General features: G+C 59.7%; 1 protein-coding gene across 1 annotated transcript; it reads left to right on the top strand.

Annotated features, from left to right (window-relative positions):
• The first annotated feature begins 7196 nt into the window (after window positions 1–7196).
• Window positions 7197–14855, top strand: DUSP7 (dual specificity phosphatase 7). Its single transcript, XM_037797603.1, has 3 exons — window positions 7197–8088; window positions 9597–10031; window positions 12796–14855. Exons 1-3 carry the CDS (start codon window positions 7572–7574, stop codon window positions 13101–13103), a joined length of 1260 nt encoding a protein of 419 aa, XP_037653531.1. The 5' UTR covers window positions 7197–7571; the 3' UTR covers window positions 13104–14855.
• The last annotated feature ends 1274 nt before the right edge of the window (window positions 14856–16129 follow it).

Below are 16129 nucleotides of genomic sequence, written 5' to 3'. Positions count from 1 at the left end.
GGTTTCCTGGGCTGTTGAGTAGCTTCTCCTGGCCCCCTAGGGATGACCTCAGTGTCAGCAGATGGGGCTCCCAGCTGAGTCAGAGCACCCACCCAGCCCAGCCCCTCCTCCAGGCACAGGGGCTGGGAGCGTGCAGGACTGAACCCAGGCTCGGGGCCCCAGGAATCCTTGGGTTCTGGGAGAGGTCAGAGATTTGGCTCAATCCACGGACAAAAGATGGGCTGCACCTGGGTGGGGAGAGGGAGGCCCTCTCAGAAGCTGGGAGATTGAGGCCTGCATCCCTGGGCCAGGGAGCAGCCCTACCAGGCAGGGTGACAGGAGGGCTCCATCCCTTCATGGCAAGCCTTCTGGCTCCAGGGAAATTCATGTGGTAACTCTGAGCAGGTCGTGCGGGACAGGCTGTCTCAAGTGGGGATGGAAGTGAGAGGCTTCGGAACCATCCAGCGTGGCAAAGGAGAGCCAGACGTCTTTTAAATCACAGGACCATGTTCTCACGGCTGACAATACAGAAGAGTCTAGAAATAGGCCGGGGTTCTGATCCTGGCCCAGCCATTTCCCAGGAGCGCAGTCCTGCCTGGGAGGAGGAGAAGAAGGTACTCACAGGAAAGAGCTGGGAGGGGAGGGTCCCAGTGGATGCCAAGGCCCTGGAGAGGGAGAGGCCGGACAAAGTCAGAGCCTGGGCTGGGATCTGTGAGGGAAAGACAGTGGAGGGCAGCTGGAGAATCCTGGACCCTGAGGACAGGAGAGTGGCAGGGGCCAGATGACAAAGGGCTGTACAGGCTTGGAGATGGAGCCAAGGGGCTGGGAAGGAGGTAGGAGGGCCTGGGCTGCGCGGTAGCGGTAGAGGGTAGATGGCTTCTGAGACTGGGTCCTGGGACAGGTCAGCGACATCTGCCATGGGAATGGGAAGGGCATCTGATAGCACATTCACTGTGTGGATGGAGCCCCCTCTCAGTTATGGGGGTGAGTAGCTGCCCACCCCCCACTCTGCCAAGCCTGAGCCCCCTCAGAGATGGGCAGAGCAAGGGACTCCCTGTGGTCTGTCACGGGGCCCAGAGGAGCCTGCTATCTGGCATCCCCCAGTCCTGCTCCCGCTACAGGAAGAGCCAGCTGGGAACTCCTGAGCTGGCAGGATGGAGCCCTGGGTTCATCTCTGCCACAGATTAATGTGTGACTGTGAGTCTCAGTTTCCCCTTCTGTTAAATGGATTGATGGCACTCCCAGAGCTGATGAAAGCCCAGATGCAAGGCCAGAAGGAAATGTGATTTGAGACAGTCCGACGTGAGCCTGCCCAGTAAGCCACGGAGCCCATGTGTGGGAATCATAGCTGGGCGCCCCAGGCAGGCGAACCCACCCTTCCCCCAGACGGCCCTTCCCACTCTCCTGTGTTTATGGGTTTCCTTCCCATCACCTGGGCCACTGTGACTCACTAAAGCCCAGTGGGTAAGTGAGTAACTAGCTGAGGCTTGAGCCAGGCCCTTGGGCAAGACACTTCCGTTGCGGAGCCTCAGCTTTCCCATCTGTAGCGCGGATGGACAGGCCCTGCTCCGCTCACCTAACTGGGGAATCTGGGGATAATGTAGGGCTGAGGATGTGAAAGTGAGATGCTGCAGTAGGGGTGAGGACAACATGGGGCATGGCTTTTGTGCAGGGATGGGAACCAGGTCCCCTTGACATCAGGTCGTCAGCCCTGGGCAGAGCTTTACATGCCCACTTACCTGGGCAGCCAGCCCGGCAGACCCCAACCGTCTTAGCGCTCTCCAAGGGGAGGGTTGTGCCATGCCTGGGAGAGTGTGGCCTGGGGTGAAACCATGAGGGAGGCCTGGCTGGGCCCCAGTGAGGAAGGAGAGGCTCATAAGGGTGAAGTCACAGAGAGAACCCACATCTGGGCCTGCTCCACCCCAGACCCTGGTCTTCCCTCAGATTGAACTGCCCCTCAGTGGGCAGAGGGTAGCCAAAGCTGGGCCCCCTGGGGGAGGCCAGGGAAGGAGCAGACCCTGCTGAGGTCAGGTAGGGAAGGCTTCCTGAGCTGTGGTCCCTCTGCAGCTGGCAGTGATTCCAGAGGAGGGGGCCGAGGACAGAGGAAGTGTGTGGAGGCCAGGGTACAACATGAGGGGCAGGAGGAGGTTGGGGGCAGGTGAGCTGTCCCAAGGCACAGGGGCCACAGCTGGTCTGGTTGTGAATCAGGGCCTTGGCAAATAGATTTTCTCCGTCACACCTACCACGATCAATTGACTGGTCATGCCTGCCTGGAAGGATTTTGAGGCAGAGGGATGGCTCAGCAAGAAAACATGCTGTGATGGACTAGTAATGCCTGCCAGGGACCAAGTACTGGAAAGTGGTGAAAGTGTGTCCTCTGTTTTCCATCCTTGGGCTGGCCCCAGTGGGCTGGTTATGTGGTTGGGAAAGACCACACTCCTGAGTGAGAGGCCAGGGGGGAGTCCATGCGAGGAGGCTAGCCAAGGGCCTCAGGGGCTGGCTCTGCCCCTGCTGGTGGGGAGCCCCCAGAGGGAGAAACCAGTCCCCCTCTGAATCCCCACCTCACTGCTCTGGCACTCCCTGGCACAGGGTATGTGCTCAGAAAGTGAGAGTTTGCAAATGAATGGGAGGGAGCAGCTCCCACCAAGACCTGGCCTCTCCCTTCACTCTCTTTCCCTTTTGTCTGCTTCAAGGAGTCTCGGGAATTTCCCACACATCTCCCAGGCCTCACTTCCATCCTGCCAGGTCTTGTTCTTTGATTTTCCTGGGCGTGACCCAGTCTTCCACCAGGGCTGCTTGCTCCCCAGGGCCCTGCCCTCCCACCCCCTCTGCCCCGCACACCTGGGCAGGGGAGGGTGTCGATGAGCAGGCAGGGGGCTCCCCAACACCAAAGCCACTGCCCCAGGTGACAGCTCCCCAATGCCACACCACCATCACTCCAGGCCTGGCTGCCCCTTGCTGGGAGGAAGGCAGGGGTAGGCTCCAGTTCCATCCAGCTTGTCAACCACAGAGATCCCAGCAATGGCCAGCAGGCCAGGGTGAGCCCACTGAGACATGTCGGGGCACCAGGAGTAGCAGAGTGTGGATCCCACCAGCCTGGTAACCGTCCCTCTGGGAGTCTCAGCCTGTGGGCACCCCCCACCCCACCCCAACAAGAATGGCAAGTGCCCAGACATGGGTCTGTGTGTGTGTGCACGTGTAATAGTGAGTGCATACACACATGCATTATACATTTCAGCACACGTGCATGCATAAGTCTGCACATGTGCAGATGTGCCTGGGAACATGTACACCTATATGGATATGTCTGCATCTGTGTTTGTCCTTACACATTGGTAAAGACACGAGTATGTACATACACTTGAGGGTGTGCTGTCCACAAGTGAGCAGGAATCTTACCGGGCCTCTCGAAGTCCAGTCCTGGCCCAGCTTAGACCTCACCAGTCCTGATGGCAGCCGAGACGGGGCCTCACCAAGGACTAGGGAAGAAGCTGTCCCAAGGCTCAGAGTGACTACTGGTCCAGATGGCCTCTCTTGGGACACCTGTCCCAGCCAGGTGGAGCTGCCCTGGGCTCAGAGCAGCTGGCCCCATGGCTGGCATACGTGGCCCCCACCTCAGCCCCTGCTCATCTCTCATGGTGGACCCATATTGGAAAGCTGCCCTCGAGAAGTGAGCAGGAGCTCACCCCAAATTTGTGCTTGCTGGTGGACTCCTCTTTGGATCAGGAGGCTGAGGAACTGACCCCCTGGCATATGCCTTTCGAAACATGGTGACCCAACTGCAAGCAGTCCCTGGACACCAGTGGGAAAAGGAGAGTCTGTTTCTAAGTTGCTTGAAATCTTTTCAGAAACCCAGCTCCTGTGTCACCAAACCATGTGGGTTTGGGGGGTGAGGGGGTACACACTAGTTCACATCTGTTCTTGGGGACACTCAACTCCTCCCAGAGGCACAGCAAAGAGCCATGAAATGGACTGGCATCACGGCCAGGCCTCCCTTCTCTATGTGCTTCTGGGGCTGGATGTGTGCAGAGAGGGGAGGCAGCTCCAAACAAGCCTGGTGGTTATGGGTCTGGTGGGTATGGGCCTGGGTGAACAGAGACTCGTAATTTCCTGAGGGGTGATGAGGATGGCAGAAGGAGGGGCAGATGTGCCAACAGGCCTCCAAAGGGAGAGTCTGGTGGGGGGGGGTGGTTATTGAACAGTGACTGTGACACAGTGTGGAGCAAAGATGGAGGAGGATAGGGATCTAAGAGCATGGAACAGGGCAGCTAATCCAGCCTGGGGGATCAGAGGCAGCCTCCCTGAGGGTGACACCTGGGTTGGGATTGGAAGTCAGGCAAAGGGTAGGGGCAAAAAGAGCCTAGCCGAGGGAAAAGCTTGTGCAAAGGCCTGGAGGTGTGCGTGAGAGGGAGGCACTGCCCGCGGAAGAGCTCAAACAGATCCCACCTGGGACCAGCTCATCCCCAGGGACCCAGCCTTGTCCTGGGGTCCCTCTGCCCACTCCTTTCCCTGTCCCTCAGGGAGACCCTTGTGAGCCTGGTACCTGTCCTGGGGGCTGCAGGGGAGGGAGGCCTGCACCTTGAAGGGCAGGAAAGACCACATTCCTGAAGTGGAAGAATGTTTTTGATCCCAAGGACTTGTTCAGGTACCAGTTTGCAGCCAGGAAAGCCCCTTTCCTAGGTACCCCCTTCCTACGTCCCTGAGGGAGGCCCACAGGTGCAGGATGAGGCCCTGGGCAGGGGCAGCTCTGACCTCTTACTGTTTAACTGAAGGCATGTCCCTGTTACACTTGGGACCTGACAGGTCCAAGGGTTCTGGCTACCCTCCTCCCTCTGGACACCCCCTCCCCCAGTTCAGGGCAGTCCTGCTGTCATCCAGTTTATGGCTTGTGCTGCTTCATGTCCAGCTGTTCAAGACTGGAGGCAGGACTTTCTACTCAGGAACCCGGGCTTTGGACCTCTGCTCCAGGCTGGGTAATAGAGAGTCTAGAGAAGTCTAGAGTGGAGGAGAGATAAAGGAGCTATCACGAGCTACTGTGAGGGGCGGCAGGGCCTCCTTTCCTGCCTCCAGGGTGGTTCCTTTCACGCACAGGGACTGTGGGGGCCCAGTGGAGGTTCCCATTTTAGTTGGGCCCCACAAATGAAAGCAGTGGCCAGTTCCCCAGCAGGCACTCAGAAGCCAGCACACCTCAACCTGGTGAGCACATGGCCCAGCCCCACTTGAGGACAGCATGATCCCTCCTGGTAGCATGACTCTGACTGGCTCCTCAGGGGATGTCACCCTGACTGACTGGCATTTGACATCGCCTTGGGCTTGCCTTGAGGTACAGGAGCTAGCATGTTATCAGAGCCCAATTCCTAGAGAAAGAGGGGTCCCTGTTTATCCTGTCTCAGCCCTGAGGAGCACCCAGATGGAGCAAAAGAGAGAGCCGGCCAGGCTGCGTGGGCTGCCAAGTGGACGGTGCATCCACTGCCAACACTCCAGCTCCGGCAGTGCCTGGTGCCCAGTGGACCCTCAGCGAGGAATGAGCAATGAGTCACTAGGCAGCAAGTGGCCCTCCCTGGTGGGTTTGTTCCAGTCCCTTTTCTGAGGGCTGCCTCCATCCCTGACAACCAGCCCCTGGGCTGCTAGCCAAGGGGTCCAGCGTCAGGGAAACACATCCTCCCAGCTGGATGCATTTGTGTGGGGGATTGGCAAGGTGTCCAACTAGCACTGTCCCACATTAGGGAGAACTGAGGCCTAGAGACGTGAGAACCATACTCAGGTCACCACAGGTCAACAAGTGGCAGGACAGAATCTGGATCTTGGCCTCTCAGGCCCTGGAAACTCTTTCCACCGGGCCAGAGACCCCAGGGAAGCAGGCTCTGCCCCAAACCCCCAGGACAACCGCGGGCTAGAGGCCAGAGACCCATTCTCCGTTCCCCTCCCTGGGCATGCGTTCCCTGCTAATAAGACCCTTTCTGGCTGCGCTGCTCTGGCCTTTCTGGGAGTGCGACTGCGGGAGAGACCTCTGCTCCTTTGGGACACGGCTTTGAGGCCTGGGATGAAAGCTTTCTGGTGGAATAACCCTCGCATTGAAGGCTGGAGGAGGAAGGCTCCCGGACAGCGGGCACCGGAAAAAACTCCTCGTGATTCCAGAATGCCCCTCTTTTGTAAATCTCAAGCACCACCATCCCTCGGTGCCGCCCCAATCGAAGGTGGGGCAAGGTGGCTCAGAGCTGACCCGCCTCAGGCAAGAGTGGGAGGAGGTAAGCTCCAAGGAGGCTCCCCACCACCAAACAGGGAATTCACCAGGCGGACGGCAGGACCCAACCGCGAGCTCTGGCTTGGAAGGGAAAGCGCAGCGGGCCCCGCGCACGCGCGCTGCCGGAGTCAAGCCGCTTTGTTCCAGCGTTACCTGCGGCTCCATTCACCTCCCCGGCCCCGCCCGCCTGCGAGCCAACACACTGCGTTCGCGGAGGCCCCGCCCCTTCCCGTGCTGGGTGGGACCGACGACGGGCCCCGCCTCCCTCCCCTTCGGTGGTGATTGGTCATCTGGGCCGCGCGTGCCCGCCTACCGCGAAAGTTGATTGGTGCAATGAGAAAGGGAAGACAAGCAGATTAGAGAGGAGAGCTCCTCTCCCACCCGCCCATGTGGAAAAGTCACGTGGCGCTTCACTCGGCGCCTGTCACCACCCGGCTTGTAAAGCCCTCTTAAAGGAGCCGAACTCCCGTCTCAGGGCTGGTCCTTTTCAGGATCCCTCCGCCCCGACCCGCGAACAGTGGCGCCGCCCCGGGCCATCCTACCCCGCCAGTCGCCCAGGGGCTGACCCCCATCAGATCTGCTGGGGTGAGACCCCTCCCCGCCAGGTCTCGGAGCCTGTGACAATCTTGGGGAGGAAGCAGTCGCCTGAAACGGTGACTGCCTAGAACGGTGCCTAGCACGTAGTAGGCGTTCAATTTCCGTTTGTTGAATGAACTCGCTGAAAGAATAAATGAATGGAGTTGGCAGGAGGGAGGCGGGGAGGTTGGCTCGGCCTGACACCCTCCCTCCGCCCCATACCTGGGGAAACTCAGCTTCTGTGAGTGTGGGGAGGGGGGTGCCAGGCGCAGGACGCCTCCAGTGCCGCCCTCCGCTGTAGGGCACCCAAGGGCTGGGGGAGTGGGCGGAGGGGACCCGGGAGGGCCTCTCACTGGGGCCTCCTAGGCGGGTGGTAGCCAGCTCCCGGCCAGGCGAGGCAGCAGCGGCGCGGAGGCGGGCGAGGGCCGGGGCGCGCGGGGCCGCGGGCGCCAGGGGCCGCGAGCGTGCCCGCCTCCCCCGTGGGTAGGGGCGGCGGCGGAGCGGCGCCTTTAAGCCCAGGCGCCGGCCCCGCGGTCCCGCCCCCCGGAGGACGCCTCGGCGCGCGGCCGGCGGAGCTGCCGTTTAATTGGGGCTGTCAGGCCGCGGCGCGCGCGGAGGGCCGGGCGGGCGGGACGGAGGCCGGGAGGCCGGGGCGGCCGGCGCACGGCTCGGCGGGAGGCGGGCGCCCGGAGAGCGGCTGGGGCCCGCGCTGCCGGGGCGCCGTCCCAGGGCAGGGCTGCCCGGCCCCGGCCCCGGGCCGCCCGAGCTCCCCATGAAAAACCAGCTCCGCGGCCCCCCAGCGCGGACGCACATGTCGGCCTCGGGGGCGGTGGCGGCGGGGGACACCGGGGTGGGGTCCGAGCCCGGTGCGGGGTCCGGGACCGGCGCGAGCACCGGGGCGGGCGCGACGACGGGAGCAGGGACCATGCCCTGCAAAAGCGCGGAGTGGCTGCAGGAGGAGCTGGAGGTGCGCGGCGGCGCGTCGCTGCTGCTTCTTGATTGCCGGCCGCACGAGCTCTTCGAGTCGTCGCACATCGAGACGGCCATCAACCTGGCCATCCCGGGCCTCATGCTGCGCCGCCTGCGCAAGGGCAACCTGCCCATCCGCTCCATTATCCCCAACCACGCCGACAAGGAGCGCTTCGCCACGCGCTGCAAGGCGGCCACCGTGCTGCTCTACGACGAGGCCACGGCCGAGTGGCAGCCAGAGCCTGGCGCTCCTGCTTCTGTGCTCGGCCTGCTCCTGCAGAAGCTGCGCGACGACGGTTGCCAGGCCTACTACCTCCAAGGTGAGGGCAGCACTGAGACCCCCATCTGGGTTCAGGACACCCTGGCGGCTCCGGGACGACCGACCGTCCGGGAGGCTGCTGATTCTCCGAGCTCAGCCTACCCGACTGGGTGCCACGTATTCCCCTGTCCGCATAGCCCCTCCTGGGAGCCCGGGCCGGCGGTGAGGGTTTGGGCAGGTGCGGGGTGGGGGTGAAAGGGGTTGAGGGGGCCCTCTGGGCCTTCTTTCTCTGTAAGATCCCAGTGGGTGGAACAGACTTTTCCCTGCCTGGGCTTTCCATTTATTCCCTTTTGATGGGGTGTTGGCAGCACCCAGGCTGGAGCTGAGCTCTTCAGAGGAGGAACCCCGAGGGTGGCAGGGCCCCTAAGTCCAGCTCCTCCAGCCTAGAATGCACATTACTCTAAGGCAAGGGTCAGGACGGGCCATTCCCACCCCCAGGGCATGGGGACCATAGGGGTCTGGGGACTCCAAGCATCCCTTTGTCACTGCTACCATCCTGGGATTACTGCCTTTGGGTAGCACTTTAAGGAGGGGGTAGGTGGCAGTGTCCCTTGCCCTGGTGTCCCTTGCCCTGGCACCAGGTGTCTCTGGCGGCCCAGGTCCCTAGTCTGGCTTGGAAGACGGGGAGACAGTGCTGGGGGGGTGGGGGTGGGGGGCGAGTGGCTGCAGCCGGTGTTTCCAATTAACATTCCAAAATGGCCTCTTGCTGGCAATGGGGCGGGCAGGCAGGGAGGGGAGGGGAGGTCTGCGGCACCCTCGGGCGCAGGGCCCATGCCTAACTGCAAGGCGTTCCCCATCTCCCTGGTCCTTGTACAGCCCCCAGTGGGCCTTCTCCTCTGCAGTCCCAAGGCTGGAGGGTTTGTGTTCTAATGGGAGTCTCTGGAGTGGTAGAGGTGGGACCCCTTTTATATACCTGCCTTGGCGGAGGAAAAGGGGAAAGGGCCAGCCAACACCTTCCCACATAGCCTTCCTGGAATGTGGTTGAGAAGGGGGTAAAAGTCACCAAGCCCTCTTGGCCTCTAACGGATCCAGATGCAACCCTGACGCTTGCATTCGCATCTGTAACAGAGATTGGCCCAAGATGGGATTGCCTGCTTTCTTTTACTGAGTACCGATGGGTCCCCAGGTGAGCATGGTGACTGCTCTAGGGGAATGAGCTGGGACCTGTCCTGGTGTCCTTAAAGCTGGTGGTAGGGCCAGGAACCCTGGAGTGCCATGAGTAAGGGTACAGAGCTCTGGACTTCAGCTGTCTGGATCTAGACCATCTTTGGAGCCTTGGGCACATTACCTCACCTCCTGGGGCCTCAGTTTCCTCACCTGTGAAGTGGTCCTAGGATAGCTGTGCAGAACACAGAAGAGGGGGGATGTGTAACATGATTGGCATGGCCCTGTTGGCCATCATGTTGTGCTCTGGCCGTGGTTGGTGTTAAGCTGCCCATTTGGGCTGGGGGCACTGGACAGTGGCGTTGGCAGCCTCTCACCTGGGCCCCGTCTCACCCCTGGCTGCAGGTGGTTTCAACAAGTTTCAGACGGAGTACTCAGAGCACTGCGAGACCAACGTGGACAGCTCGTCCTCACCGAGTGGCTCGCCGCCCACCTCAGTGCTGGGCCTGGGGGGCCTACGCATCAGCTCCGACTGCTCGGACGGCGAGTCAGACCGGGAGCTGCCCAGCAGTGCCACTGAGTCAGACGGTAGCCCTGTGCCGTCCAGCCAGCCGGCCTTCCCTGTCCAGATCCTGCCCTACCTCTACCTCGGCTGTGCCAAGGACTCCACCAACCTGGATGTGCTTGGCAAGTACGGCATCAAGTACATTCTCAATGTCACCCCCAACCTGCCCAACGCCTTTGAGCACGGCGGTGAGTTCACCTACAAGCAGATCCCCATCTCTGACCACTGGAGCCAGAACCTCTCCCAGTTCTTCCCCGAGGCCATCAGCTTCATTGGTAGGTGCTGCTGTGCCCTGGGCAGGGGGGCTGCGTGGGTGCGTCAAGGTGTGTGCAGGACTTTGGGTGTTGCCCGCACCCAACTGGGTACCTTGGGCTTGTCAAGGCCTGTGTGTGCCTTGCATGTGCCAGCATGTGCCCCTGGGTGTACCCATGCCTGCTGTGAGTCACTGAGGCCCTCAAGCCCCTCTACCTGTCATGGCCTGAGCAGTCCCCTGAGTTCTGGGCTACCTCCGGCTGTCGGCACCTCATGGGCTCTCTGCTGTCCAGCTTGTGCTTCTTTGCTGTTGTTTCGGGTTTAGCAAGCTGAAGCATCATGGCATGCAGACCTCCCACGGGTCTCGCTTGCTCTGTATCATGCCTCAGCACACGTGTCTCTCCAGGATGGGGGCTGTCACTGCGCTTCTTTGGGCCTTATCATGTACCTGAGAGGGCTGAAGGGTGGCCTTGGAGCCAATGGGCAGCTATCAGAATGTGTTAACCCAGAGTGACTCGCTGGGGCCCCAGATCTTCTAGGCAGCCTGGGGGTCTTGCTTGGAATCTAGGGGGTGTGCAGAGAAGGCGGAAGAGGCCTAGGGGGACATCCCCAAATCAGTACTCCTGCCATCTGGCCGAGAGTCCTCTGAGGCCCGTGCAGCCCCAGCCCCAGCTGACCTGGGCTTTGCAAGCCACCTCATCTCTGGCCTCCCCATCCTGCAGCCTTCTTAGCCAGCTGGAGGCTGTAAGGGTGCAGGTCATCTCCCCAGCCTCTGGCTCTCATCCAGGGGGTGGGGAAGGGACAGGGATCAGGCCGAATGTAAGCCCCAGGTTCTCTGAGCCTAGTGACCTGGTGCTTCTGCCCAGCCTCTGGGGGTGGGGGGTGGGGGTGGGGTGGCCTGGGCAGTCTCCTCCCCCTGGCGGCTGTGTCCATTGGAGGGCGTTTTGGTGGTGGCTGGGCTGGGCTAACTTTAATAACAGGAAGTGGGAGGCTTCCCTGCCTCATCCGCTTACTGGGAACCAAAACTAGGTGTTTGGCTGGGGAGGAAGGAAGGAAGCTGAGGCCTGGGGGAGGGGCCCGGGCCAGGGCTGCCTGGAGCTTCCCAGCCCTGCCCCAGAGGACATGGCCAAAAGGGCTATGGGTGCTGCTTCAACATTCCCCCTCCCCCCAGGCAGGGAGGGGAGGGGAGGAACCTGGTCTCCCTGGGGCTGAGCCTGACTTGCCAGAGCCTTATCGTTCCAGAAGTCCCCTCCACATCCATGGGGGACAGGACAGGGTGGGGGGTAGGGGAAACCATTTTCTCCATTTGACACGTGAAGGAAATGAGGCCCGAGCATCCCAGAGGGCTCAAGGGGTGGAATCAAGCACCAGCCCCTCCACCCCTCAGCCACACCCAAAAGGGCTAAAAATAAAGCCAGCGGAAGCAGTTTCATTTTGGATCACCCAGGAGTAGGTTTGGGAGCCAGGCGTTCCCCATTTCCTGGTGTGTCTCTCCTGGAGGCTTGTCCCCACCCCACCCCTTCCCCCACCCCAAATCTCAAGGCTCCACATGAAACCACAGTATCTGTCTCCCCTACTGCTGGTCCTGCGCCCAGTGCCTTAGCCATGAGGCTGCCCTGTCAGTCTGGAGTCTGGATTAAGCACCTACTGTATGCTTAGCCCTGGGGGTACCCTCTGATGGAGCAGGAGTGGTCAGGGGAAGCTCTGCCAGGCCAGAGGCGGTGTTCACCAGATGAGGAACAGCACGTGACTCTGTGTGTCATCTTGTAGGAGAGCACTGATTAAGTGCCAGCTGTGTGCCTGGCTCTCAGTGGGCTAAGAATTGGGCAGATGGGGACCTCTTGTTAATCCATGTCCCTGGCACAGCTGTGGCTCAGAGAGAGGCAGCTGCCCTAGAGTCCAGGACTAAATTACTCAGTGGCTCAGGCAGTATTTGTCGGGTTCCTACTGTGTGAGGGCCAGGAAGCCAGCCATGAGAGTGGGCAGTGGGGAGCGGAGGGTAGAAGAATTTGGTCGGCTTTGGTGGGTGCTGTCACTGGCACAGGGTCCTGCTGGGGAAGGTCTAGCAAGTGGAGTGGGTGGGCCCCGCTTTAAACCCTGCTTGTGAGACCTCAGGTGGCCTCAGGTGTGACCTGAGTCCCAGACCCTGGCTCTTCCAGAAGGTGAGGTAAGGCCTTGGGGTCTGGTTGGTCGGGGCAGAACTGAGTGCAGGGCACAGCCACCTACTCCCTCTTGGAGGAGCCTCCATGGGGCCCCTCACCTGGGTGACCCTCAGGGGTTGCCCATGGGTGTTGCACCAAGAGAACAGGTCAAGTGCTGTGAGTTAGGAGTAGGCTGTATGACGCCTTGGACTCACCACTTCATCTCTCGAGTCTGTTTCCTCATTCATAAAATGGGTTCACCAGGTATTGTGCAGGTACCCTAAAAGGGTGCAGGTGACACCTCAGCACCTGTTGTAACACACAATTGTAGCAGCATCCATAGTCCTCACCGTGGCTCATAAGAGCACTCTGCAAAAGGAGGCCCATTTTATAGATGAGGAGACTGAGGCACGGGGATGTCCAGTGTCTTGGAGCTAAAGCACGGCAGATCCTTCTCCTTAGCCATGCTCTTGACCTCTACTCCAAGTTGCTGCCCCACCTGTGTAGGACTAGGCCAGGTCCCTCCGGGAATCGGGCAGCATGTGCCACCCTCTATGCACCAGCCCCGCCTGCCCTGGCCCCTCCGCCCATCGTGGGAAGGCTCCCTGGAGGAGGCACCTCCCTGACCCATGCCCATGTGTTTCAGATGAGGCCCGCTCCAAGAAGTGTGGCGTTCTGGTGCACTGCCTGGCAGGCATCAGCCGTTCGGTGACGGTCACCGTGGCCTACCTGATGCAGAAGATGAACCTGTCCCTCAACGATGCCTACGACTTCGTCAAGAGGAAAAAGTCCAACATCTCGCCCAACTTCAACTTCATGGGGCAGCTGCTAGACTTTGAGCGGACGCTGGGGCTAAGCAGCCCATGCGACAACCACGCTCCCAGCGAGCAGCTATACTTTTCCACGCCCACCAACCACAACTTGTTCCCACTCAACACGCTCGAGTCAACGTGAGGCCAGGTGCACAGGAGCCAGGTGGGAGGGCCCAAGCCTGCTGCCTCAGGCCTGAGGAACCCACAGATGTCACCCAGGCCCAGGGGCCCAGGCTGGTCACTGGCTTCACTCACCATCCAGTAGCAGCTCAGCCCACAGGCCCGGCCTCCCTCTGCAGGGCTCTCTGGAGAGGGCCTCGACTCTCGGACACATGGCTTTAGGGGCCCACCGGGGCCTCATCCTTGTCCTGGACACTTCTGCTGATGGCCTGGCCAATTTGGCTATTTTTTAAAGACACATCCATGGACTCGAGTTTACTTTTTACTTTTGGCAGGTAAATCCAAGCTCCCTGGAGCACAGAGAATGTTCAAGCTCTTCTTGATTTTCTTTTTTTTTTTTTTTTTATGAAAAGTGTTATTTTCAGGCTCCATGCAACAGTGGATTGTATAAACCAGTATTTTATCCCTGTCTTGATCCTGCAAGAGAGAGAGAAGTGTCCACAGTTTTGTTTTTCTATTTCAAAAAGCAATTATTGATGTTTTTTTTCCTCGTGGAAAAGACAAACCCCATGTTGATCTTGACCAAATGCATTTTGCACATATGTGAAGCCTCCGTTTCTGCAGTGAGCCCTTCCTGAAGGGGAGGCTCACTGTCCCCAGGAGCTGGGATGCCCCATTCATGCCTACGTCTCCCATGCTTGGCCCAGCCTGGCTTGACACTGCATTTGCCTGCGATGACTGCTGCAAGTTGTGACGGGCGGGCAGGCTGGCCAGGTGGTGTTTGCATTCTCTGCCCTCCCAGCTGCCCCTCAGGTGGTCCTGGCAGGTCTCCCCGAGGCAGAAGGTGGGGGCCCTGCCACTGCCCTGCTGGAGACGGGCACAAGAGACTGCCAAGCAGTAGCATTAGCCCTCTGGGCTCAGCCCCTAGGAGGGCCTGGGCCCTGGGCCCTTTCATATACTCTACTTCTGTCTCTTTCTCTCTCTCTGTTTGCAACTGGGAGTGGAGGCCCAGGGCTGCGGGAAGGCTTAGCAGGTGGGGTCGCAGCCCTGCCTCCTAAGTTTCTTTCCCTCCTCCTGGTTGCTGCTCTGCTCCAGTGGCCGCTCCCAGGTCCTTCCCCCGTGGAAGCCCACACTGCTTTCATCTTGCCCGTGCCTTCTCTACCAGGAGACTCGTACCTGCTTCAGCCCTATGGCAGGGGTGGGTGGGGTGGGGATGCAGGGAGGTACCTTGGACAAGTGGAGGGGGTGTGAGGCTCGGTCTACCCAACCCCACCCCTTGTATCCACAGAACAAAGCCACGGATTCCGTTATCCTCCAGTTTTGTTCCTACTCCAACCTCAGTTCTACCAGGTGTTAGGACTGCGTGGGGCCCGGGCAGGGGCGAGTGGGTGGGTCAGGGTCCCTAGGGAGCCAGCCTGAACTCAGCATGTGAGCGAGGCCACGGAAACTGCCCCCAGTGCATCTTACCTCAAGGGGTTGTCTTCAGGGATTCTTTAGGGCAGCAGAGTAAAATCTTGCCACAGTTGAGAAAGTAGACAAAAAGCTTCCATGCCGTACATGGTTCTCTTTCTCTCTCTCTCTCTTATTTTTAAAAATAAAAACCCAGAAAGATGCATCAGATTTGTGTAAATGAGGGTTTGCCAAGAGGGTGGCCAGTTTTGCTTTATGATCTTATGAAGGAAAATTTGTGACCCTACATATATATATATATACACACACATACATACATATATATATATATATATATATATATATATATATATATATATATTTATCCCGAACTGGCAACGGGATTTTGTTTATATTGCAAATAAATATTATTTTTTCTTTAAAATGAGTTGTGCTGTCCAGTAAGGGCTTGAGGCCTGGGAAGGTGAGGAGGGCACTCTCGTGGCCTCCCAGCGCCTGCTGCATGTGACGTGTTGGTGTGGCCCTGCTGGGGTCTGTGGGCACTTGCTTTGACCAGGCAGAGCTGCCGCACAGCGGGGTGGGAGCAGCCAGGGCCTTTGAGTGAAGCTGGGAGTGGGGTGGGGAGTGAGCATCCCCCAGCCTCTCAGCACTGGCAGGTGGGGGCAGCAGGGCTTTCTGTGTGGGCATCTGCCTATCATTTGACAGGAAGTGTAGGCTCAGGGAGGTTGCCTGGGCCGAGGTCACCCAACTGAACCCCCAACTCATCCAGAATTGCTCAAGCCCCACCCCACCCCACGCTTGGGGACTGCCTAGATTGCCCAAGGACTTTGGGCTCCTGGACCCCCAGGTCCCCTGATCCTTTCTCTTGCTGCTGCTGTGGTGAGAGAGAGAAACCTGCAACAAACACCCTCTCCCCCTGCTTCCTGTCGTGGCCAAGATGCCAGTGGCACCATGAAACCATGTCAGTGAGTGCGTCAGCCCTGCTTTGCTTCCTGGGAGCTGGGTGGCCTCGGACAGGTCCCTTAGCCTTCCTGAACCTCAGTGTCCAGTTCTGTAAGATGGGGCCACTTACGCCCGGATACTGAGTGCTTTTCCTGCACGGGGCATGATGAGCTCCTTGGGTTCATTTCCTTGTCTGGGTCTAGGCTTACCGGGACGGATGGGCCACACTCGGACTTTCTACAGAACAGGGCGAATGTTGGCCCTCCAGCCAGGCTCCCCATGTGGGATCCAGGAGAGGCTGGAGCAGGGAACAGGGAAGGGGCTTGGAGGAAGGATGGGGAAACGGAGGCTCCAGAGCAGCTCCTCTGTCTCCTAGGAGGCCTGGGTGCTGACTTGGTTTCCCCATCTCTGCCTCACCTGACTCTCTGTGACCAGTGCTGGGCTGGACCTGGGTTGGGGTTAGGCAAGCAGGGCCGGAAGGGTGAGGGCAACTCCACTCACTCTCTGGCATTCTCCCCTGGGCTGCCCAGGCTCTACCTCCCTGTACCCCACCCCCCACCCCCCACATGTGAGCTGCTGTGACCAGAACACAGTCGCCACCTTCACGGCTCCACATGTGTTGAGGGGAGAGGGCAGGTTCTGCAGGCAAAGAATCCCAGCTGTGTCCCTGTGCCTCCTCCTCACCTCACCCTCTCG

Source organism: Choloepus didactylus, chromosome 1 (genome assembly GCF_015220235.1).
Source record: "Choloepus didactylus isolate mChoDid1 chromosome 1, mChoDid1.pri, whole genome shotgun sequence".
Classification (NCBI taxonomy): domain Eukaryota; kingdom Metazoa; phylum Chordata; class Mammalia; order Pilosa; family Megalonychidae; genus Choloepus; species Choloepus didactylus.
This window is presented reverse-complemented; position numbering and strand designations above follow the sequence as displayed.